Genomic DNA, 26598 nt, shown 5'->3' with positions numbered 1-26598 from the left:
CTTTCTTTCTCTTTCTTTCTTTCTTTCTTTCTTTCTTTCTTTCTTTCTTTCTTTCTTTCTTTCTTTCTTTCTTTCTCTTTCTTTCTTTCCTTCTCTCTCTCTCTTTCTTTCTTTCTTTCCTTCCTTCCTTCCTTCCTTCCTTCCTTCCTTCCTTCCTTCCTTTTTCTTTCTTTTTCTTTCTTTCTCTTTTCTTTTTTCTTTCTTTCTTTCTTTTCTTTTTTTCTCCTTCCTTCCTTCCTTCCTTCCTTCCTTCCTTCCTTCCTTCCTTCCTTCCTTCCTTCCTTCCTTCCTTCCTTCCTTCCTTCCTTCCTTCCTTCCTTTTCATAGGAGTTTGACTATCGGTCTTAGCCATTAAAATTTTTTTTTTTTTTTAAATTTTTACTAGAGAAGGGATTTCTCCATGTTGCCCTGGCTGGTCTTGAACTCCTGAGCTTAGGCAGTGCACCCACCTCAGTCTCCCAAAGTACTAGCATTCTAGGGGTGAGCCACTGCACCCAGCCACTTAGCTTCGTTTTTATTCCTTGTTGTTCTGAGCAGTCCCATGTATAGCCAGGGCTTTATTTACCATCTATGTGCTGATGGCTCCCAAATGTTATCTGTAACTTAGACCTCATTCCTGAACTGAAAGCTTGTATACTTATCTTCCTATGAGTTTCCTTAAAAAAAAAAAACCCCTAAAATTCAGCATATTCAAAATTTTACCCATTTTCTTAGGCCCAAAACTTCCTTCTGAAAACTATCTTTGTAATTGACATGACCATCTGCCAAATAGTATCTAAAATAGAAACCTGGCAGTCACTGTAACATACTTTTATTCTTACTCTTATTCTCCATATTCTACATTTCTTATTGGGTTATTTTTTTACCCAGCTCCATTGCTGTTGTCTTAGCTCATTTTTTGCATGTGTTACTAACCTGCTAGTGGGTATCCATGATTCCACTCTTAGACTGACCCACCCTTTCTCTCTGTCTCCCAGCCTTTCTTCATTTAGCAAAGTGATCATTTGGAGGAGGGTTATTGAAATAATAATGAAGTAGCATCAGTATATTGTAGAATATTATAAAACATTTAAGAGTATATAAGGAAGTAAATTTAAACCTCAGGTTATCTTATTAGTTGTTTTTTGGATATTTCAGTATAATTGGGTCGTCCTATAGATAGATTATTTTAATTATTCTTTCCCCCTCACTTATGGTTTTAAATGGTTATAATAATGATACCATTTCATGGAGTTATAATGATGGTTAAATTGGTTAATGTATGTAAGCAGTGCTTGATCTGTCATGTATCTTTATCCTCAGTATCAGCAGCAATATTGTTCCTTTTTTCTTATTGCATGAATTAACATTTCAGCTAGATAAACAACACCCTTCATGACCTGATTCTCATCTATTTGTACAATCTCACCTCCCAATGCTGTCCGTAATAAACCTGCAATTTAAGCAAACAGAACTACTTATTGTTCTTCAGAAGCGAGATACTCTCTTATGTCTCCGAACATATGAAAAAGAACTTTTCCTGTCACTAAACTTTAAAAGGAATTTATTACATGGATATCACATTAGAAATACTGAATAACATTGCAGTTAAAGGCAATTTCATAGAAGATGCAGAAGTTTTTTTCTTGTCAGTAAAACTGAGAGCATAATATTATATTGTCATTCTCTGACTGAAGTAGTTCAGGTATGTAGCTTTCTTGTTAATTTAAGTTGACAGAGAGAGAGGGTCAAGAATATAGATTTATCATTGGGCAGTATATTCCTTAGATAAGGGAGCTCTTAACCAGGGGTTCATAGACCTCTTCTCAAAAGGGTCCATGGGTAGAATTCAGGAGAGCCGGGGGAATGGTCTGTGGACTTGAATGAGAAAATAATTACATCTCATTTCACTATCTGCTAACAGAATTTTGACAGTTCCTTCAATTATGAATGGTAACAGTAGACTATGATAATTATTAGCAGCATAGTGACTTTGGTACTAATAGAAGTCACAGATATTTTTATATTGTAATACAGTTACTGCAGCTATCTCACATGTAGTTTATGCTCATCTTAACTAATCAGTAATCATGAGAGTCATCACTTACATGGGAAGTAATCATAGTCTCCCCCATACCAATGGATGCTGGTGCAGTACAGCCGGCCAAGTGAAAGGACAACTCTACACTTAGTTGTTCATCCATCAAAGTGAGGTTCTGTGTACTCTTTGTTTATGTTGCTTTTCAGTATTCTCTGAATATGAAATTCTCTGTTATTTTCTTTGAAATAGCAGCCTTAAGCCCTTGGAAAGACTTCAGAACTCCTTCAAAAGAGTTACTGAAGTTACTTCTATCTAAATAGCATAAAATTTGAACCATGGATTCATAGTTCTTTCCTTTCCAATACAAATTGCGTTGAATATGTTGACCTAGCCAAAGGTGAACTCATTGACTTTAGGACAAAAAACTTACCACTCTAGGTTTTGGATTTAAAAGCCTTGGAGAATTCTGGTATTTTTTTGTGAGAAGCCCTCCAGTATGTTGTAAAATGAACTATTGAAGCTTTAATTACATTTGTAGCAGTAAATACTGTATTTGTGAATCAGGACTTTTATCACTTTTAAATATATAAAAAAACCTTGATGTCCAACATGACATGTGTGATGCCTTGTTGAAGACTGCCCAAAAAGTTCAATGTTCTTATCTGGTTTATGCAAAAACTTTCACTATGTTATGTCTTCTAAAAAACTAACTTAATCTATATTTTAAATGTACTGTCTTGTACTTAATGGATTAATAATCAAACTTAAAATATTTTGAAAACTGTATTTCAGAAAAATTAGTTTCCTTTGTAATCCCACATAACTCTTGATTTATGGATTTAAAATGAGAAGGGGAGCCATAGGTTCCACCAGACTACCAAAGGTGTATACAGCACAAATGTATCATTTGTCTAAAACAGAAGTATCGTTTGTCTGAATCAGAGTATGTTTCTGGATATTCTTATTTGGGGGCATTTGTATAATAATAAATAATACAATAGAAATAGGAGTTATTGATTCTTAATTAGTGTTACACGTCCCCTCTCTCCATTGTCCAACACAGTTCCCTTATACATATGAGCTATTCTATAGCTAGCTGTTTAATGAATGAATGAGTAAGGTAGCGCATGGTGCTTTTAAAATAGTTTTATTATTTCTGTGAAAATGCTTATGCCCAGCATAAAACCTTCACACGATACAGAAACCTGCACAGAAAGTAAAAATCACTCAAAGGGTCACTTCCAACCATTCTTAACATTTTGATGATCTCTACAAGTATCCCATACATGTGTACAAATATAATCACACACACACAGTTTTACATGAGGGAATCATATAATCATGCTTCGTTGTAATTATTTTTTCCCCCTCTCAATGGATAATGAATATCTTTTCATATCAATAAAATAAATCTATATCATTAATTGTATTTAGTTACATGCTAGTTGCACTGTATATATCTACTGTAATTTACTCAGCAAATTTCCTGTTGATGGGTATTTATTTTTTCTTATTTTTTCACCAGTTTAAGCAATATTGTAATCAGCCATACTATAGTTAATATACTTGTGTATAAAATCATTTTATACTTGTGCAGTTATTTCTTTGGCTAAATTAATAAGAAATGGGATTGTATATTTTACATTTAGAAAGTACTGTCAGTATGCTTTACATTGTTCTTTCATTAACAGTGTTGACTGTTCTGGTTTTCTCATAATAGCTTTGGCACACAAAATTTTGATAATCTCTTTGACCTTTATCAATGTAAAAGGCAAAAGACACTATATTATTACTTATTTGTATTCTTTGGTAGTTAGGTTGCACATCTTTTAATATGTTATAAGCCCATTCATATTCTACAAATGATCAGACTATGATCATATTTGGGGGTGTGTGTTTGTGTCTTATGGAATTATAAAAACTCCTTGTGTATCATGTATATTAACACTTTATCATAGTGCAAATAATTTTGCAGCTTGTGTTTTAATTTTGCTTGTGATGTTTTTATATAGTTTAAAAATTATTAATCATTTATTTCTGGTTTTTGTTACGGTAATTTACTGAGAAAGGCTAGCCTTACCTCAAGGTTGTATTGCTCATAGTTTAGTAGAATACTTTTGATACATTAAATCTTGAGTTTATCTGGAATTATTTTTGCTGTAAATAGTGAATAAATGATTAAAATATTTTTGCATCCAGATGACCAGGTAGCTTTTTTGGGGGGGTCGGGGGAGCAGAGTTTCTCTCTGTTGCCCAGGCTGGAGTGCTGTGGCCAGTCTCAGCTCACTGCAACCTCTGCCTCCTGGGTTCAAGTGATTCTTATGCCTCAGCCTCCCGAGTAGTTGGGATTACAGGCATGTACCACCACACTCAGCTAAGTTTTTGTATTTTTAGTAGAGACGGGGTTTCTCTGTGTTGGCCAGGCTGGTCTCCAAATCCTGGCCTCAAGTGATCTGCCAGCCTTGGCCTCCCAAAGTGCTGAAATTACAGGCGTAATTCACCATGCCTGGCTTGCACCAGTATTTTTAAATTCTGTAATCCATCTTTTCCCTGATTAAGATATGCCACTTGTAACATGTTAAATTATTTTAAGTTCGTGGATCTATTTCCTGTGTTTCCAGTTTACTCCATTAGTCTCTGCCTCTCTTCTAGTACCAGTATCATACTGCTTTTTTCATGAGTGTATATCTGTATGTTTTACAGTTAGACAAATTTGCTTACTACTTTTTTTTTTTTTTTTTTTTGTAGTTTTCTGGGCTGTTTTTGCCCAGTGATTTTTAGATAAAACATTGCTTTGAAGCAAACATCTTACTATAATGTTTGCCTCCCAAGTTTGAAAAATGATGTCCACATTCACATTTCTCAAATTATTAACAGTTTGGAACACAAGCATAATTTTGCTCAGAGGGAATGCTTTAAGATTGTGATATATTGGGGTCACTTAAAAGGAGTTGCATGTAAAGAAAGTTGCATATAAATAGTGAAAGGTGTTCCTGTGAAAGTAAGTAGGGAACAGATGTGCAGGGCTTTTGAGCCATGTTTTAAGGAGTTTAAAATCCATTCTTAGATTAGAAGAAAGTCATTGAGGCGTAAAAGCAGGCAGTATGATGAGATCCTAGTTGTGTGTTACAAGTTTTCTATCTACTATAGGGAGAATGGATTGAAGAGGGGGAAGACTGGAGAAGAGTGCATCTTAGATATGGCCATGACTACAGAGAAAATGGAACAAATTGGAGAAATACTAAGAACAAGAAATGGGAATATGGCAAGGGAAATGGAGATGTCAGGGTTGACAAAATGTTACCAAGTGTGTAGAACTGAGGTGGAATTTAATTTAGTTAACAATACTCATTGTTAATTTTACTAACATTATTAACATTACTCATTATTACAGTATTATTATTGCTACTATTGTACTCATTACTAACATTATTTTAAACATTACTAATTATTACCTTGTTTGGTTAAAGGATTATTTCTCAATCTTTGAGTATGAGGACTTCATTTTAATAAGAAAAAATGTTGTAGATTGCGCTCTCTTCCACATGATAGGTGTATTTTGAGTAGTAGTTGATTTATGTAATGTTTTCAAGGGACTTTTAATTTTATTACTCACAATATCATGCATCTATATTATTCACGCATATATTTTATTAGGGCTAAATAAAGATCAAAATGCACAATGGTTACTGCAGCTAAAAGCAGTGGAACTCTTGCAATAACTTTTCAATGTCCTTCCTTCCCCACCTCATCAAGATCTGCAGCCCACAGATTTAGAACTACCGGTCGAAACAATTCTTTATGAATTTGTTTTGAAGATTTTAGCCCTAGATGTACGTTTTTTCCCCTTCTATTGGAAAAAGTAATTTCAGAATATAGGGTTCGCTTCTTTCATTAAAGACACATTTTATTAAATGAGAAGAAAGTGATTAACAAAAGTATTTAACATAAGAATTTGTTAAATGTAACAAGCCAAACATTTACAACAGTCTAGACAAGCACACATGAGGAACTTTAGTGACTTTATTTTTTTCCTCTTATTTCTGTATTATTATACAAATAATTTTACAACTGTATCACTAGAGGATTGTTTTGTTTCTTCATTTATTTAATATAGAATTAATTGCACTCTGACCCAAAAGCAAGTGCAACAAAAGCTAAGATAAATAGAGGGGGCATAATTAAACTAAAAACTCCTGCACAGCCAAAGAAATGAGCAGCGGAGTTAGCAGACATCCCACAGCGTGGGAGAAAAATCTTCAGTCTGTACATCCGACAAAGGACTAATATCCAGAATCTACAAAGAACTGAAACAAATCAGCAAGAACAAAATAATCTCATTAGGCCAGGTGCAGTGGCTCACACCTGTAATCCCAGCACTTTGAGAGGCTGAGGTAGGTGGATCACTTGAGGTCAGGATTTCAAGGCCAGTCTGGTAAATGTGGTGAAACCCCATCTCTACTAAAAATATAAAAATTAGCTGGGTGTGGTGGTGGGCACCTGTAACCCCAGTTACTTGGGAGACTGAAGTGAGAGAATCACTTGAACCCAGGTGGCATAGATTGCAGTGAGCCAAGATCGCATCATTGCACTCCAGCCTGGGTGACAGAGCGAGACTCTGTCTAACAAAAAAAAAAAAAAAAAAAAGAAAAAAAAGGAAAAAAGTCATCAGAAAGCAGGCTAAGGATATGAATAGACAATTCTCAAAAGATATACAAATAGCCAATAAGCAGATGGAAAATGCTCAACATCACTAAGATGGGGGAAATGTAAATCAAAATCACAATGCCATACCGCCTCATTCCTGCAAGAATGGCCATAATAAAAAAAATAAAAAATAATAGACGTTGACATGGATGCAGTGAAAAGGAAACACTTTACACTGTGGGAATGTAAACTAGTACAACCACTATGGAAAACAGTGTGGAGATTCATTAAAGAACTAAAAGTAAATCTGTGGTTTGATCCAGCAATCTCACTACTAGGTATCTACTCAGAGGAAAATAAGTCATTGGAGAAAAAAGATACTTGCATATGCATGTTTATAGCAGCACAATTTGCAGTTGCAAAAATTGCAAACCAGCTCAGATGCCTATCAATCAACAAGTGGATAAAGAAAATTGGTATCTAAATACCATGGAATACTACTCAGCCACAAAAAGGAACAAAATAATGGCATTTGTAGCAGCCTGGATGGAATTGGAGACCATTATTCTATGTGAAGTAACTCAGGAATGGAAAACCAAACATGGTATATTCTCACTCATATGTGGGAGCTAAGCTATGATGATGCAAAGGCGTAAGAATGATACATTGTACTTTGGGGACTCGGGAAAGAGTGAGGGGTGATGAGGGATAAAAGACTACACATTGGGTACAGTGTACACTGCTTGGGTGATGGGTGCACCAAAATTTCGGAAATCACCACTAAAATATTTGTTCATATAACCAAACACCACCTGTTCCTCCAAAACCTATTGAAATAAAAAAAATTGCCTTCTGTACTGTATAATGTGAACTATATTGTAATAACACTTCTTTTTATAGCATAAATTATTTAGTGCTCTTACTGTAATTCATTGAGAGTCAGCAGTTAGGAACTTAGACCATATGACTTTTGCTTCTTAAAAATTTAGAAGAATGCATTGCAGAATTATATTGTCATTTAGTATCACCCTTCAGATCAGTGTCTACACAAATATTTCTGTGACAAACTAAAAAACCTTGTTTGTTTGTTTATCTATTTATTTATTACTTTTTTGAGACAGAGTCTTGCTCTGTTGCCCTCTCGAGTTCAAGCGATTCTCCTGCCCCCGCCTCCTGAGTAGCTTCACATTATACAGTACAGAAGGGATTACAGGCACGTGCCACTATGCCCGGCTAATTTTTTGTATTTTTAGTAGAGACAGAGTTTCACTGTGTTAGCCAGGATGATCTCGATCTTCTGACCTTGTGAGCCACCCGCCTCAGCCTCCCAAAGTGCTGGGATTACAGGCGTGAGCCACTGTGACTGGCCTATTTATTAAAATTTAATTACAATTGATTTTTGCTTTTAAAGGCTCTTTATCTGTCAAAAAAATTATTTTGTATCCTGAAATTTTCTGAAATAATGAACTTTTATATTGTTTATTTAAAAACAAGAACCTTTGACATATCATAAGTAACATTAGTTTCTCTTGGTATTCTTGTGTTTAGCATTGTTGCAGTAGCTATGGACATAAAAAGAAATATAATTTAACAAACATGTAAAAAATACCCATGTATGCTAGGCTAGCACAGTGAAGATAAAAAGAGTTCATTAAGATGAAAAAAGGCACAGATAAATAATTGCAAGATAGTTGGAGAAACAGGGAATACATATATATATTAGGTGTTGAAATGATGTATTATATTGAATATTATAGACAAAATAAATTTTACTGTTCTTTCATTCAACAGTGGCCTATTTAATTCATATAGTACTTTAGTAAATTCCTTTAACTCAGTGTTCTGTATTATATGTTGATTGCCATATAAAGCTACTTAATTCTTTTTCATCCATTATTTATTTAAGGAATATGATCGTTAACAAAAGGACTGTGTATTTTCATTATACTTTGTCTTTTGTCCGTGGGACTGTCACAGAGTATGTTTATAATGAGTGGTGTATAGAATTAAACTTATATTGCCTTATATTTATATTCCTAGAAGTTGATGCATCAATAACTGATAGAAATAAATTTTACCTGGAGGATATTATGCTTTTATTCACTTTATTTCCAATTTATGTATAACTCCTAGGCAAGATCATTTTCAAATTCTGACTGCTACGTAGATTTCAAAATTTGTCTTTAAACATTAAGGAATAAAATAAGTAGAATGAAGCTCAAATTTTAGAACAATGTCTCCATGAGACAGTTGTTTATGCCGTAGAAAACCATTGGTTGATTACCTTCTCAGTCAATGTTGCTCTTCAGTGTTGAATTGCATGTATTCTTATAAGGATAAAACATTTTTAATTTGGTAAGACTAGCTAAATTTGCTTTTTGTGCTTATGATGTAAAGACAAGATTTAAATTAACACCAACAGCAGAGGCTGTTAAAAATGTAGAATGTTATACTATGAATTTAAATAATCTTTCTGTGCTTGTCATTTTACATGGATAGTATCATAAGACAAGTAATGACAGATTAAGACCTACCTAGCAGAGGGAAAACTAAATTACACGACTTTATTAAGGCATAAATAAACCTGTTAACCATTATCTGGAACACCAATTAGTAGAAAGAGCACTGACAATTTTATTTATCAACATTAAACACAATTATTAATTACAGACCTGATGAATCTAGCAGTGAGCAGGCCATGTTGGATATGCTGGAACCTTAAGTCCATTATATGAGAAGGATGATTACCAAAATCCTGTGGGGAAATAAGTAATTGTAGTTGTAGAATTTTAATTGCCTTGGAATAAGGCAAATTATATTTTCTTGTCTGAGAATATAAATAGTATGGCTTGAAGGTAACAAGCTTTGGTAGTTGTAAATAGAAAATGGATTTATGTTAGGTTTTAAAACAAAGAAAAGAGTGATGAATTTTTATTCATCACTATTCCATGTGAATGGCATACTGTAAATACATGCAGATTTTTTTTTTGATGTATTCTTTAGTAGGTGAGCTATTCTCTGAATTCCTTTTTTTTATAGTGAAAATAATGTGGGAAGGAACTTTTTGAATGAATGGTGAATGGGAATTATATAATTAAAAAATAGTTTCATTATGTGATCAGCAGTGTTGTGAAACGAACAAGAGACAATTCACATTTTTGTGCCTTTTTTTTCCTTTTTCTTCGAAGATCCAAATTCCAGAATTTGTGGACATTTACTCATAGGTGCAGCCAAGAATTCTTTTGCAAAACTCATGGATAAAATTAGTCTGGTAATGGAATGTATACCTCTGCACAGTAGCAGGAGTATTACATATGTAGAAAAAGATTCCCTGGTTCAGAGGCTGGCCCATGGACTTCATAAAGTAAACACACTGGCCCTGAAATATGGTTTGCGTGGCCATGTGCCCATTATGGTATGTATACACTTTCATTTAGTAGTAACCTAAGAACTTGTAGGTATAATTTTGAATTAGCCTAATTTGTAGTTTAAATTATTAGTTGTACATGAATGTATCTGGATTTTCTTTATAGTTCATGTAAAATTTTAATACGGTAAATAAAAGTACTTCCAAATAAGTGTCCAAAATATCAAAATACAAAAATCATGGGCCAGGTGCGGTGGCTGATGCCTGTAATCCCAGTACTTTGGGAGGCCAAGGTGGGTGGATCACCTGAGGTCAGGAGTTCAAGACCAGCCTGGCCAACATGGTGAAACCCCTTCTCTACCAAAAATACAAAAATGAGCCGGGGGTGGTGGTGTGTGCCTTGTGCCTCTAATCTCAGCTACTCGGGAGACCGAGGAACGAGAATCGCTTGAACTCGGGAGGTGGAGGTTGTAGTGAGATGAGATTCTGCCACTGCACTCCAGCCTGGCCTACAGAGTGAGACTGTCTTACAAAAAAAAAAAAAAAGAAAAAGAGGCATGACATTAGTGATAAATTTACTGTTTTCTATAAATGCACTGCAGCAGAATTGTGTGAGACCTAAACAGCTGTCAATTTCATTTTTAGCTATCTAGATTATTTCTTTTCTTCAGATGTTCATTTTTCATAAGTCAAATTGTTGGTCACATAAAAAATAAAGTTTTCACCTCTACGTTTCTATAATAACTGGCACTGGTTTTTGGATGATCTGAGTTACATTTAATTTAGTAAAATGGTCATTGCTATTGTTAGTAAATCTGTAGTTACTGTTTATGAAATTGCTCTTGTTTAACAACAGAAAAGCACAGCGTCGTTGCAGAAGCAAATATTTGGATTTACACAAAGACTGCATGCTGCAGAAGTGGAGCGCCGCTCACTACGCTTGGAGGTCACAGAATTCAAACGAAGTGTGAATGAAATGAAAAAGGAGCTTGACAAAGCCCAGGGTCTGCAAATGCAATTAAATGAATTTAAGCAATCTGTAAGTATATATCATTTAGGAAACTATTGCTTTGGTGATATCTATTTCTTTATCTCTATATCCTTTTTTCCTTAACTTACGTTTGTTTTGTCAAATAATTCAAAACCCTATTAATAACATTTCTTTTTCTTCAGAAAACTTCCCTTCTAAAATGCCTCTAATTGCTGATGTTGGTGGCAGGCGGGGGAGTGGGGAGAGAGATTTCCTCTCTTCTTTTTTTTTTTGAGATGGAGTCTCACTCTGTTGCCCAGGCTGGAGTGCAGTGGTGCTATCTCAGCTCACTGCAACCTCTGCCTCCCGGGTTTAAGTGATTCTCCTGCCTCAGCCTCCCAAGCAGCTGGGATTACAGGTGGCTGCCACCACGCCTGGCTAATTTTTGTATTTTTAGTAGAGATGGAGTTTCTCCATGTTGGCCAGGGAGGTCTCGAACTCCTGACCTCAGCTGATCCACCCACGTTGGCCTCGCAAAGTGCTGGAATTACAGGTGTGAGCCACCGTGCCTGGCCTCTTCCCTTCTTATGTTGAATATTTTAAGTAAATTAGACTAGTATGAAAGCAAATTGCTTTTCCAAAGAAATGTTCAGTTTATCTAACGTCCATCAATGACATATATGTATTATTTTAAAAAGCAGAAAATAGCTGAAAAAGCAAGGCTGTATGCCAAATACCATTAGATCAAGAACAAAATGTCTAAGTATGTGAAGCACAATATAATGCAGACATCTACATATTCTGTTTGCAGTTGGGATACTTACTAACATTGCTGTTTTTAATGTGGATATGGGAACATAGAGTTAAAAGATTACCCTGAAACTTCAAGACTGTATACAACTTAAAACAGCTACTGTAACTTCAGTTTAAATGTGCTTTTAAGTTTATCTTTTGGTTAATTTGGAATTTACAGTTTTAACATTTACAGTAACAGAGGCAGCAGCAGGTATAGTAGTTATCAATCCTGTGATAATGTAATTGTGCTAGTGTTAATTATTATTTCAAGTAGATACACCTTCTAAGGGCAAAGAGTTCCTATGAATTAGGCAGGTCAAGGAATCATGAAATACTCTTAAGCCATAGGTTTCTTTTCAGTAAATGTCTCAAGACACCATAAGTTTTCCTTCTCTTAGTTTTTTGCTCAAAGAAGGAGAATTTATGAGCTGAGCTGCTTCAACTTTTTTTTCTAATTATAAAAGTTGTAGAGGACAACCATAAGTAAAATACAAGAAAGTATTAAGAAGGAAGTTTAGACTGGGTGTGATGGCTCATTCCTATTATAATCCCAGTGCTTTGGGAGGCCAAGGTGGGAAGGTTACTGGAGGCCAGGAATTCAAGAGATAGTGAGACCCCATCTCTACAAAAAAATATATAATATTTATTTTAAAAAAGAAGAAAGTTAAAATCATTTTCATCTTACCACCCATAATCAATCACTGTTGAAATGTGGATGCATTTTGTTCTCCACATTTCTTATGTATATATGTGCCTATGCATGCCTTTATGCACAATTGTAGTTTGGAATAATTTTGTAATACAGTTTGCATCTTGACGTATAAATATATGTATACATGTATGCACTTAAAGTACTGTAATCATTTTCCTTTGTCATTTATTATTAATTTCATTTCAGTTAAGTGAATACTAGTGTGTCGTGTGGATGTATCAAAATTTAAGTATTTCCGTTTTCAGAGATATGTGATTTTTTCCATTTTTTGCCATTTTACTTAAATAATAAAGAGATGTTTATACTTTTAAAAAACGAATTCTTTTGAAGCGTGTCTCTCCTTCCATTTGATTTGCTTCTGTATCATATAAACAGCTAAATTTGGGATATTGAGGTAGTCTACCAAAATGGACACAGTCATTTATGCAATTTGAGATTTAGAATATAGTCAACTGTATTTATATTTATATATAAATATATATAATTATATATAATGGCTTTGGTAAAAATTGGAAAATTCGTTACATATGTTGCTCCCTGGAATATGTATGAAGAATTCTAAATATTCTACACAATTTGATTTCCTAGTCCATAGTTAAGTATTAAGAAAATGAGTTTGCATCTTATCTTTGGTTAGTTTAGAAGTAGTCAGGACTTAGTTTCTAGAATCTAGAGAGAAGGTTAGAGTCTGAGGGAAGGTTGGTGGAAGGTGACAGAATCCTCTTGTAAGGGCTTTTTTTGAATAACTGGCTTGCAGTAATTAGGAGTGTGTTTGAGGAAGTGCTTAGTGTGAATTGCTTCCTTTGAAGTGTAGGCATAAAAATAGGATAATAATTGAGGGAAGAGGTACTTAATCTTTACTTTATTTTGCCTTATTTTATTTTTTGAGATGGAGTCTCGCTCTGTTGCCCAGGCCGGAGTGCAATGGTGCGATCTCAGCTCACTGCAGCCTCCGCCTCCCAGGTTCAAGGAATTCTCCTGCCTCAGCAGGAGTTGGCATTACAGGTGCCCACCACCACGCCCAGCTAATTTTTTGTATTTTTAGTAGAGATGGGGTTTCACCATGTTGGCCAGGCTGGTCTCATACTCCTGACCTCAGGTTATCTCCCTGCCTCAGCCTGCCAAAGTGCTGGGATTACAGACGTGAACCATACCCGGCCAGTACTTAATTTTTAGATATTGTCCTACAATTATAAGTTATGAAGTATGTGACAGTTTCTAACATTTAGTGATCATATTGACCATGTATCAGACACTGACCCTGAGCACGTTACAGGCATTGACTCATTTGGTCCTTATAATTATCTCACATACTATTATATTATTATAATATATAATATTATTGTTTCTAATTTACGGATGAGGATTTTGGAGCATGTAGAAACTAAGTAACTTGCCTGAAGTCGTATAGTTATTAATGGAAATGACAGAATTTGAACTTAGTTCATGTGGCATTAAAACGCATGCTTTTATCCACTTCATGATAGTGGTTAATGTTGATACCTAGGTGTGTTAATAAAGGGTTGTTTTATTAAAAACATAAAAATGAAAAAAAGATGCTATTTTCCTCTAAGAAAATTGGAGAGAGTACCTGCAACCATTTCTCTCACTGATTTCAGACAAAGTATATTGGAGAGAATAAAATAGCTTCTTTATAGTTGGTCTAAAATTATAAAGGGAAACATCCTGCTCACCAAAAGCTATTTAGTACCTTAACGGTTTTAGAATACTATGTCCATCTACTGACAGTTGTTTTTTAACAGCTAACTTCCCCAGTCTCATGATCTTTGTTTATTAGCTCCTTACACTTGCTTTCACACACCATCTCTTTCTTATTCTGCATTGCTATGCTTGCTTGATTTTATTTACTTTACAGAGGAATAAACAGAATTGAGCCAGTCTCTGGGAGGGACGGATGGACAAGGAAGAGGCTAAAATTACCTGAGTTTTTATGTAAAGAGGAAATTTTGGAGGATTGTGAAGGGAACATACATTCTGTTAAACAGGGAAGTCCTGCAAAGTGGTGGGGATGTTGATGGAAAGATCTTATTCACTTGATGGTCAAGTGAATTGAAAAGGACAGAATGGTCTCATGGCAAGGAGTGGTGATTTAAAACAACACAATACATTAAAGATAGAAGAGGTACAAAAATATATGTTCACAAGACCCAGCGCATAGAGGGATGTTAATAACTAGAAATAGAACTGGAGTGCTGAGAGGAGACTGTTAGATTTGATGTTTTGAAAGCTGAGGGTCTGGTTGTAATAGCACAATGTGGAGAGTTCGGCAGCTGTTTAACAGGGAGTAAAAAGTTGAATGTTCTGTACAATCCTAGCACTATACAAGTATCAGTGACATATTAGATACACCTTTTACTAGGTGACTCTTTGAAAATGAGGCAACTTTCCTCTGTGCCTTGTGATCATTCTCATTAGTTTATATTAACTTAGGTAAATCATCAGACATCTGTTTTTATGCTACACTATTGGCTTTTGAAATTTCTTCAGTGTTGAGAAATGCACTCTTAAATTGTTGAGAAATGCACCCTTAAAAAGAGAAATAAGAGTTTTAAAAGACAGTTGCTTCATGGAAGTGGCAGGCAAGGTACCTGCTGCCAAAATAAAACTGAGTGCTTGTGTATTATAATATAGAAGGACCCATGTAATTGATTTATCCTAAAACTTAGTTTCAGCAAAAGTCTTTCTCTTTATATGAACTGCATGCTTGCTGTTGTTGGCCCACGAGGAAACTGTGACTATGCACATTTCTATTTTTGTCTTATTTGTCAGAAAAATAAAAGACAAAGTCTATATTTAGTTACAATAATTACTAGATGCTTAGAATCAAAAGGATGTTTTTCCTGCTTTTTCCTCCCAAATTTTTTGAAATTTCAAATCAACCTGCTTTATATTTGCGGCGAATGATATTAATGCACCTCAAATCCTTTTTTACAATGGGAAATTTAGAAATTTTAAATAGATACATGTATACCTTGTGTATTTAAGTGGCCTGAATGGTTCCCTTGAGTTTTCCATATATATTTCTCAGTTATCTACCTTTTGTGAAACCTTCCTCTTTTTTACACTTCACTATGTCTCTGTTGTTTGTCGTATCTAAGTTTCATTTGTTTAAATGTTTTGAACAGGAGATAATATAAACTTGTCTTGCCCTGGATTCTACATCCCTATCTAGAACTGTCAGTTATTCCAGAGCAGAGTACTGTGCCCTCCAAAGCAGGCACTATATTGTAAAAACCATGTTGTGTATTATGGCGTGGATTTTGTTGGCAGATGTTTATATATGAATATTCTTTCATACAACAAATATTGAACACTCACTGAGTGCCAGGCACTCTTCTTGGTTGGATGAAAAGCTAAATGAAGTCCCTGCTTTGTGGAGCTACACCTTTATATGTGTGGTTGGTGGCAGGGTGTGGACAGGCAATAAAAAAAGTGAGATGAATTTAGATAATGACAGTGGCTGTGAAGAAAATAAAACAAGATGGTATAAAAGTGTGAGTGGGAGTTGGAGAGGTGTAGACATGTAGACTGCCTAGGAGAAGACATTTGACTGGGGAGACCTGAATAATAACATACACTGAACACAAACTTTTAGGTGATCAGTTAAAAGCCAAGGAAGTTGTTAAAGGTTTTAATTCCCACAATCATAATCTTTATAAAAAGTATTCATGTATGAAAACTTAAACTGAGCATCATGGATTTATTTGGAATTTCAAATGAGTTTTCTAAGATTTTATTTGACTGAAAATGAAAACTAAGTATGGCTATTGTGCTTCAAAAATCACAGTCGTATTTTTATCTTGACTTATGCAATTAAGAAAAGCTAATTGTATTTTTTTAATGTATCAAATGCCTAGAAATGTTTGTATTATATTCCTTTAGTTTTGAAGACGAAATAATAACAATGCAGTTAGCTTTATAACTGATTCTCCGCCCTCCCACTTTTTACAGAAATTGATCACCCATGAGAAGTTTGAAAGTGCATGTGAAGAACTAAATAATGCATTACTTCGGGAACAGCAGGCACAAATGCTATTGAATGAACAGGCACAACAACTACAGGAGTTGAATTATAGACTTGAATTGCACTCCAGTGAGGAAGCTGACAAAAACCAAACTCTTGGAGAAGCTGTTAAGGTAAGAGATTAAAGGGATATTTGCATAAAGGAATATTTTATCTATGCGTGGATCTTAGAGGGAATTATGATATCTCCTGAATAGGAATAGATCCCAAGATGTGAAATTTTATTCTATGAGGATAGAATGAAACATGGTTCTAAGACCTCAGTTACAAGCCTGCATTCACATGTATTGAGAAGGTAAAAGTAGGCTTTACTTGCTAGTTGAAAACAAAGTGAAGATCTTTTCCAGTAATAATAACAATTATTATTAACAGTAAAATTAACAGTAAATGTTTTGTTTCTTTTATCTTCCTTATTTCTTCCTCTCTTTAGAGTTTTCCTTTTCTGTTTTGTACCCAATGGACTTTGGAAACTCCACACATCTTTTGGATTCTGGAAGGTTTTGGTCTGGGTCTGATTCTTATATAAGTACATATTTGGGGAGGAGGGAGGTTTAGTTAGAAAGAGTTCTGTCTGTCATATATTTGTGGTAAAGGTATTTAAAAGGAAAAAGAGAAGCTATCATTTAAAAGTTGAGAAAATTTCATTAATGGATTTAGGACTATAGTACTTTCTGGAAATGTTGCCTACAAAGTATAATAGAATTCTAGTTTTTGATTATAAAACTTGTGGATTTATCACTAGTGAGATTATGTACGTTGGAATGGAACTAAATCCAGGGAAAACAACAGCGATATATCCTCTATATAGGATATCATACTTAATACAATTAATCAACTCAGTGTTGGTATTAACTTATACAAATATATCTATTTTTTCTGATATCTTAGTAATACTATTATGATCAATGATAAAATAGCCAAAATTTATTGTTAACTTCCTGTTTTTCAGGCACTATGCTAACTACTTTAAAACACTTCTGTACTCATCACACAAACTGTATGGGATTATTCCTGTTTTATAGATGAGAAAACAGATGCAGAGAGGTGACATAACTTACACATTTCTTAGTAAGTAATGGATCTAGGGAGTCAGATTTCCATCCATCTTCCTAACCACCACATCATATGTTCCAGCGTCCATTTGCCAGGCTTGGTGTTACTGTCACTACATGAGTTATTCATTTTAAACTACCTCTGTGAGGTAGGTACTATGGTTATGATTTTGATTTTTGTTTGTTTGTTTAAATTTAGAGACTTCAATAAACTTGCCCAGGGTATCCTGTAAATGTTGAAACTGGGATTTAGTTTTCAGAAGAATTAGAAAAAATTTGAAATCTAAAGCAAGAAAATGCACATGAATTTAAAGAGGAAAAGATAGATGTCCTTTAAGAAGAGGAAAAAATGACCAGGATGGTATTAGTATTTTAGAGTATATTTTTCCAAATATATGTATTAAATTGAACTATTTGAAATTGCTGTTTTTATAAGTGAAAACTAGACAAATGCCAGCAATTTCAAATGGCTCAACCTAATACAGATTATTTTTCTTACATAAATGAGAACATACTTACATACTGTTTTGAAACTTACTTGTATTACTTAGTAATAGATTGTGAGCATTCTTGCTTACCAACTGATATGACTGTGAATTTTTTTTCACTTTTTTTAACACAAGTAATAAATATTTATTGTGGAAAAATAAGAAAATATAGATGAAGAAAAATTAAAATAATCTCAAATCATATCACCTGATATATCCAGCATCAACATTTTGATATATATATTCCAGACTTTATGTTTTACAAATATAGAAATACAACTGAATATAGGTTAATAAAAATACAATCATACTATTATACATATTGTTTTTGACTTACTTTCTTCAAACACCATGTCAAGGATTTCTTTCTATGCTAATAAGTATAGTGGTATTTGTCAGGCCTTTGAGCTGAAGCTCAGCCATTGTAACCCCTGTGACCTGCACACATACGTCCAGATGGCCTGTAGGAGCCAAGAATTCTGGAGCAGCCGAAAAACCACAAAAGAAGTGAAACAGCCAGTTCCTGCCTTAACTGCTAACCCACCTTATGACATTCCACCATTATGACTTGTTCCTGCCCTACCCTAACTGATCAATCATGACGTTCTTCTCCAGGACAATGGATCTCATGATCTCGCCACCCTGCACCTTGTGACCCCCTCCCCTGCTGACAACAGATAACCACTTCTAACTGTAACTTTCCCCTGCCTACCTGAGTCCTACAAAGCTGCCGCTCTCCTATCTCCCTTCGCTGACTTTCTTTTCAGACTCAAATCACTTGCACCCAAGTGAACAGACTTGTTGCTTACACAAAGCCTGTTTAGGTGGTCTTCTATATGGACACATGTGACAGTATCATCAGTTCATGGCTGGTTGAATTCTTTTGGATGTATATTTTTTCTTTTTGTTTTTAACTGACAAAAAATTGCATACATTTAGGGTATATTTTGATGTTTTGCTACATGTATGCATTGTGGAATGTTCAAATCAGGCTAACATTCATCTTTTCACATACTTATCATTTCTTTGTGGTGAGAACATCTAATATCCACTTTTTTTTTTTTTTTTTTTTTACCATTTTGAGGTATACATTATTATTATTAACTATACTTACCTTGCTGTACAATAGATCACCAAAATTTATTCTTCTTGTCTAGCTGAAACTTTGTACCCTTTGATTAACATTTGACCATCCCCACTCGTGACTTCTAGTAATCACTTCAATGTACTGTACGTAATTTATTAACCGAATTTGATATTATAGATTTGGATTTATCCCAGCTTCTTCCTCCTCCTTCTTCTCCAACTCTTCTTCTTCCTTCTCTCACTCCTTTCCCTCCTCTTCTTCCTTTTTTTTCTCTTCTGCTTCTCCGCCTCCTTTTGCTATTATAAGTAAGTATTAAGATGAACAACCTGGTATCTAAATGTTATGCAAATATCTGTGATTATTTCATCAGGATGAATTCCTAGATGAGGAATTACTAGGTCAGAAACCACATACATTCAAATAATGTACATATTATCAATTGGCCTACAGCAAGTCTCTACTGATTACATTCTCTCCTAAGATATATGAGAATTGCACCTTTGGCCCTACCTGGCTGTTACTATTTAAAACATTTTTGACAATTTGATAGATATGTCCTTGTTACTTTAATTTGTATTTCTTTTATTATTAGTTGAGTTGAAAACTTTTATAAGTATATTGGTCATTACACAACATTTTTATGCTTCATGTCCTATTAATAGATAATGTAATGAACCATGCTTTGGAAATGCATCTGTGTCATATTGAAGTCTTTTTCTCTGTTACAGTTTGTGTTTAGCTATAATATCTTCCAGCAGATAAAGAGATGTTCATGTTAATTTTTTTAAATCGCCAGTAGCTTAAATATTGTTGTCAGGAGTGGAGAATTGTTTAATTACTATCTCTTAATTAGAACTAGCAGGTGGTAATGTGAAAATGCTCTCTTGTGGGAGGCAACATGGTTCAATGGAAAAAGCACTGGCCTTGGAACAAGTATTTCTGAATTCAAATCCCAGCTCTGTTGCTTGGGCAAATTACTTAACCTTCTGAGCCTCAGTTTCCTCTTCTGCAGAAATAAGGATAATGATACTTAAGTTACAGGATGTTTATGAGAATGAATTAAGATTCTGTTTGAAAAGCAAGTGTATGCTTGTTAAATATTCTGTTGTGTTTTCAGTAATGCTTTAAAAAATAGTTTTTAAATATGTTGTGTGCATAACTTCTTTTAAAAAACAGTATATTGTTTCTTTTTAAAAACAAAAGAAGATCATAAGTAGAAGATGTGGATACAGAAGAAAAAAACAAATTATCTGTGATTTATAATCTGAAATCTATCACTTAACATTTTGGGAATTTTGTTTTAAATCATATCTTTTTTTTTTTGTTTTAAAGACAGGGCCTCACTCTGTTGCACAGGCCACGACCTCCCAGGCTTAAGTAATTCTCCTGCCTCACCCTACCAAGAAGCTGGGTCTACAGGCACATGCCACCACACCCAGCTAATTAAAAAAATTTTTTTTGTAGAGATGGAAACTCCCTGTGTTGCCCAGTCCTGGTCTCAAACTCCTGGGTTCAAGCGATCCCCTTGTCTTGGCCTCCCAAAATGCTGGGATTACAGGTGTGAGCCACTGTGCCCAGCCTAAATCATTCCTTTATATGTAATAGTTTTTATAAATAATACTTTAGACTGGATCCTCAGAATGGCCTTTTGTTTTAATACAGCTAAATCTTGGATTAGACATTCCCTGCAATAAATGCAGTGCATTAAGACGTAAAGGAAATCTCCAAGGACAAAAATAAACAATAGTATTTTCAAACGTCAGTAAGTGGAAATCAAAGTTAACACTGAGTAGATGCTAGGTTTGTCCTGGAGGCAAATACAGGTTGAGCATCCCTAATTTGAAAATCCAAAATCCAAAATGCTCTAAAATCAAACTTTTTGAGCACTGACATGACACTCAAAGTAAATGCTCATTGGAGCATTTTGGATTTCAGATTATCAGATTTGGGATGTTCAACCGGTAAGTATATAAATAATGCAAACATTCCAAAATGCAAAAATATTCAAAATCTAAAATACTTCTGGTCCTGAGCATTTTACATAAGGGATGCTCAACCTATACCAATATTCATCCTGGAAATAGGAGACTAAGCTTTGGGTTCCACCTGCAGATAGGAGCTTGAACCTAAAGCTCCCACATTAAGATATTGCTTAATAACCTGAAAGGGATAATCAGTAGTATTCCATTGTTCTAGGCAAAAGCTAAGGCAAAAGTCTATCTGGATAAACGCTTGCCTAATCTAGTTCCTTCAGAAGCCCCCAAAGAGTAAGATCAACGAAGTAACTGACACATGAATAGATGGACATATATTAATCTTTTGTTTGTTTGTTTGTTTGTTTGAGACAGAGTCTCACTCTCTTCCCAGGCTGGAGTGCAGTGGCCGGATCTCAGCTCACTGCAAGCTCTACCTTCCAGGTTCAAGTGATTCTTCTGCTGCAGCCTCCCAAGTAGCTTGGACTACAGGTGTGCGCCACACCTGGCTAATTTTGTATTTTTAGTAGAGACGGTGTTTCACCATATTGGCCAGGGTAGTCTCGATCTCCTGACCTCGTGATCCGCCTGCCTTGGCCTCCCAAAGTGCTGAGATTACAGGCATGACAGATAATATTAATCTTACATGCAGCCGCATTGCTAAACTCTCTTGTCATTTCTAGTGCTTTATCTATACTGTCTAGGGCATAGACAGTAATATTAATCTGATAGTGATAGTTTTGTTTTTTGTTTTCAAACAAACCTTATCCTTTTAGGTTTTTTGTTTTTTTTTTTCTGCTGCTTTACTGGCTAGGATAAAGTGTTGGGTGGAGGTAGAGGTGGTAGGCATCCTTATCTTGTTTCCAGTCTTAAAGACAATCTTTCTAAGATTTCTTCATTAAGAGGAAATTTGATGTAGGTTTTTAGTTGATAATCCTTGTTCGGTTAGGGAAGTTATCTTCCTATATTATGCATAATTTAAAAATCATGGACCGGGCACAGTGGCTCATTCCTGTAATCCCAGCACTTTGGGAGGCTGAGGTGGGCAGATCACCTGAGGTCAGGAGTTCAAAACCAGCCTGGCCAACATGGTGAAACCCCATCTCTATTAAAATACAAAAATTAGGCGTGGTGGCGGGCACCTGTAATCCCAGCTACTCGGGAGACTGAAGCAGGAAAATCACTTGAACCTGGGAGGCAGAGGTTGCAGTGAGCTAAGATGGTGCCATTGCACTCCAGCTGGGTGACAGAGTGAGACTCTGTCCCCCGACCCTACTCCCCCCCCAAAAAAAAATCATGAATGGATGTTGGATATTATGAAATACATTTTATGCATCTATTTAGATAATCATATGACTTTTCTCACTTATTCTGTTGGCATGTTGTATTATATCAGGTAATAGCAAACTGTGATTTGTGTTTGTACAGCCCGTGAGCTAAGAGTGGTTTTTACATTTTTAAGGGAGTATAAAAAATAAAACCACAGAACAACATGTTATACAGATGGCATGTGGTACACGAAGCCTAAAATATTTCGTATCAGAAGTTTGCTGATGCCTGGCTTATATTTTAGTATTCTAATGTTAAACCAGCCTTGTATTCCTGAAATAAACCCAATGTAGCTGTAATGATTTTTTAAAAATACATTGCTGCACCCAATTTCTTAATTTTTCACTTGGGACTTTTCGATCTATAGTCTTAATTGGAATTGTCTTGTAATTTATCTTTCTCCTACTGTCATTATCACTTTCTTGAAATCAGGATTTTGCTGACATGAAAGGACTTCTCTTCCCACTCCAAACACAGGAAGCGGTGTCTTAGTGCATTTTGTGCTACTATGACAGAATAGCACAGATGGAGTAATTAAATAACAGTAGAAATCTATTTCTTAAGGTTCTGGAGGCTGGCACCAATATCAAGGTACTGGCATCTGATGAGGACCTTCTTTATCTGTCATCCTATGGCAGAAGGCAGAAGGGCAAGGGAGTGTTTGCACACACTAGGGGAAGGAAGTAGGGAAGGGGGCCAAACCCATCATTTTATAAGAAACCCTATTTCATGGGTTAATTTATAACTAACTCACTCCCACAATAACTGTATTAATCCATTTATGATGGCAGAGCCCTGATGACCTAATCACCTCTTAAAGGTCTCACCTCTCAGCGCTGTTGCATTGGAGATTAAGATTTTAACACATGAACTTCGGCAAACACATTCAAACCCTAGCAAGTGGAAACTAGAAAAAATATAACAAATGCATTTTGGGTTATAGCCAAGCTTAAAGAGAGCAAAATATTCAAGTTCTAGAAATAAAGAGGACCAAAACAGCAAATGATGAGGACTCAACACCAGATGATGAGAAGGAGCTGAAGTCTAATTAGCTCATTGGAGTGTGCAAACCTAGCTGGAGGCCAGAGTTGATAATAATTACATTAGGGAAATCTAGGCTTTAAGCCTCAGAGAATAGGAAAGATCCACCTATGTAAAACTAGGCATCTGGAAGGGCTGCCCTACTGTGAAATGTGGATGAGAAAATCTCTGCCTAGCAGCTGCATGAGAATTTGACATCTACTCAGGGCTGTGGGTAGGAAAAGTTACTAAGGAAACTGGAACACAGGCCTGTGCTACACATAAATACAGGGTCTTAGTTTACACCTTCGTGATCCAAGTACTGTTTAGTTGAGATTTAATCTTTAAAATAGTACAGTCCAGTCACCAGTGTGACCTTGTAGAAGGGAACGTGAAAATGCTCAGTAGGGATGTTTCTGCATTTCAAAGAATACACTCAAGACTGTTATGAAAAATTCAATATTTGATAATAGTATTCAATATTACTAATCACGCAAAAATGAATTGCACATCAATTGAGAATATTTACACTTTAGGTGGTAGAAATACTAGAAGCATTGAAATCAGCTAAATGGATACCTTAAGGGTTTTTTTGAGCGTTCTAAGAGATAAGGTATGAATAGAAGTTATAAGATAAGACATGAAAATATAGTCATGGAGATTATTAACTCAGTGAACATTGAGTAGACGTTGATGAAATATATTAGCAAATTGGAAGAAAGCTGAGGAAATAATACATAATGTTCTCCAGAGGGACAAAATGATGGATAATAAGAAATTAAGAGGAAAGAAAAAGAGAATGAAATATTTAATAAAAGAATGAAAGTAGAGTACCATAAGCACCTATAAACATAGTAATGAGAGGACAGAATAACTAAGACAAGAGAAAGTCTTTAAAGTTATGGGAGTAAAAGGATTACTTAGAGAAGAATAACAATTAGATCCTAAGAGTAATGACTTAATTCAAAATAACTTCATTGAGGTATAATTATAACAATATGTACACTTTAAATATATAGAGCTCAGTGCCTTTTGACAAATGTATACATTGTGTAACTACCACTACAGCAGTCTGAGCTCCCTCCTCAGCCCTGGGGTTGGGGAGGCGGAGTGCAAGGTGGGCCAAATCAGACCTGGCAAGTATGTCCTCAGGCAATGGGCACATTTGTGGAGTGCACAGTGGTCTGAGCTCCCTCCTCTGCCCTGGAGTTGGGGAGGAGCATTGACAGGGTGCAAGATGGGCCAAAGGAGACCTGGCAAGTACAGCCTACAGCCTATAGGGGAGCCTCCAGATTCCATATAGCAGTCTCAAACATCAGTGCTAAGGGAGAAACCAGTGGGTGACCAGCAAGCATCCAGAGGTGTGCTGAGGTTGTATAGTAAGTGTGAGTTTTTAAGAAACTGCCAAAGTCTTTTTCAGAATTGGCTGCGTGATTTTACATTTCCATCAGCAGTGTATGAAAGTTCCATTTGCTTCACATCCTGGTGAATATTTGGCACTGTTTATCTGTTGTAATGGGTGTATATGGTATGGTTTTTGCATTTAATTTGCATTTACGTGATGATTAATTATGTTAATTATCTTTTAGTGTACTTATATATGTTCTTTGTAAAATATCTGTTCAAACCATTTGATATTTGATTGGTTGATTGATTTTTTTGAGACAAGGTCTCCCTTTGTCACCCAAGCTGGAGTGCAGTGGCACTATCATGGCTCGCTGCAACTTCTGCCTCCTGGGCTCAGCTAATCCTCCCATCTCAGCTTCTCAAGTAGCTAGGACTACAGGCGCATGCCACCATGCCAGCTAGTGTTTGTAGTTTTTGTAGAGACGGAGTTTCTCTATGTTGCCCAGGCTGGTCTCAAACTCCTGGGCTCAAGCAATCCACCTGCCTCAGCCTCCCAAAGTGCCGGGAATATAGGCATGAGCCACTGTGCTTGGCCAACATTTAATATTTTAAACTTTGCGTTGTTTGTTTTATTCAATTGTAAAAATTCTTTCTATATTCTATATATAGATTCTTTTTTCAGATATATATTAATAATATTTTCTTTCATTCTTTGGTTTGCTTTTTCGTTTTCTTAACCGTATCTTTCAAATAAGAGTTTTACATTTTGGTGAAATATCCGTATTCTAACTTTTATTGTTGTAGTTGATGCTTTTTCTGTTTCATCTAAAAAATGTTTGCTACTATGATGTGAAAAAGATTTTACCTTTTTGACAATTATATGAGTTAATTTTTATACATGGTGTGGTGTAAGGGTTAAAGTTTATTTTTTTCCAAATAAATCTTAAATTGTTCCTGTGCTATTTAAAAAATATGATCCTTTTTCTATTGAATTACCTTGGCCCCTGTATTAAATCCTCTGTGTGTGTATATGTGTGTGTTTGTTTCTTTATTACTGGACTCTGTTTCTGTTTCATTGATCTATATGTCTTCCTTTATGTTAATTCCACAGTGTTTTAATTGCTTTATCTTTATAGGATGCCTTGGAATTCATATTTTTAAGGTGCTGTAAGTCCTTTAACTTTGCTCTTTTTTTGAAACTGTATTTGCTATTTAGATCCATTAAATTGCCATACAAGTTTTAGAATCAGATTGTCATTTTCTTGTAAGACATTAAGTTTATTGATACAGGCTTTATAATACTCCATTATTATATTTTTAATTCTTGTCGGATCTGTTGTGATAATTCCTCTTTCAGTCCTCATACTGGTAATTCGTATTTTCTCTTTAGTTAGGAGTTTATTAATTTTGTTGTTCATTTTAAAAAAATAAGCTTTGGCTTTGCTAACTTATTCTATTTTTTATAATATTCTGTTATTTTTATTATTTCCTTTTCTTTTTTTTTTTTTTTTAGTTTTTAAAATTTTACTTTAGGTTCTGGGATACGTGTGCAGAACATGCACGTTTGTTACATCGGTATACATTTGCCATGGTGGTTTGCTGTACTTAACAATCTGTCACATTTTAGGTTACTTTAGCCCTTCTTTTTCTAGTTAAGGGATTAGCCTATTAGATCAGGAATCAGCAAAATGTGACCCACAGGTCAAATGTAGCCCAGTGTCCATATATAAAGTTTTATTGAAATGC

At 35.1% G+C, this 26598-nt stretch overlaps 1 protein-coding gene across 6 annotated transcripts in view; it reads left to right on the top strand.

Moving 5' to 3' along the window:
* The window catches only part of CCDC171 (coiled-coil domain containing 171), a 383549-nt gene that overhangs the window by 187891 nt on the left and 169060 nt on the right, over nucleotides 1–26598 (top strand). For all 6 annotated transcript variants that reach the window (XM_074017436.1, XM_005581679.5, XM_045373284.3 and 3 more), the window contains 3 exons: nucleotides 9856–10082; nucleotides 10891–11073; nucleotides 16484–16669. In XM_074017436.1, the coding sequence (XP_073873537.1) occupies nucleotides 9856–10082; nucleotides 10891–11073; nucleotides 16484–16669 (596 nt within the window). The remainder of the gene's footprint in view (nucleotides 1–9855; nucleotides 10083–10890; nucleotides 11074–16483; nucleotides 16670–26598) is intronic.

This window comes from Macaca fascicularis, chromosome 15, assembly GCF_037993035.2.
Source record: "Macaca fascicularis isolate 582-1 chromosome 15, T2T-MFA8v1.1".
Classification (NCBI taxonomy): domain Eukaryota; kingdom Metazoa; phylum Chordata; class Mammalia; order Primates; family Cercopithecidae; genus Macaca; species Macaca fascicularis.
Note: the sequence above shows the minus strand (reverse complement) of the source record. Positions and strands in the feature narration are given on the sequence as shown.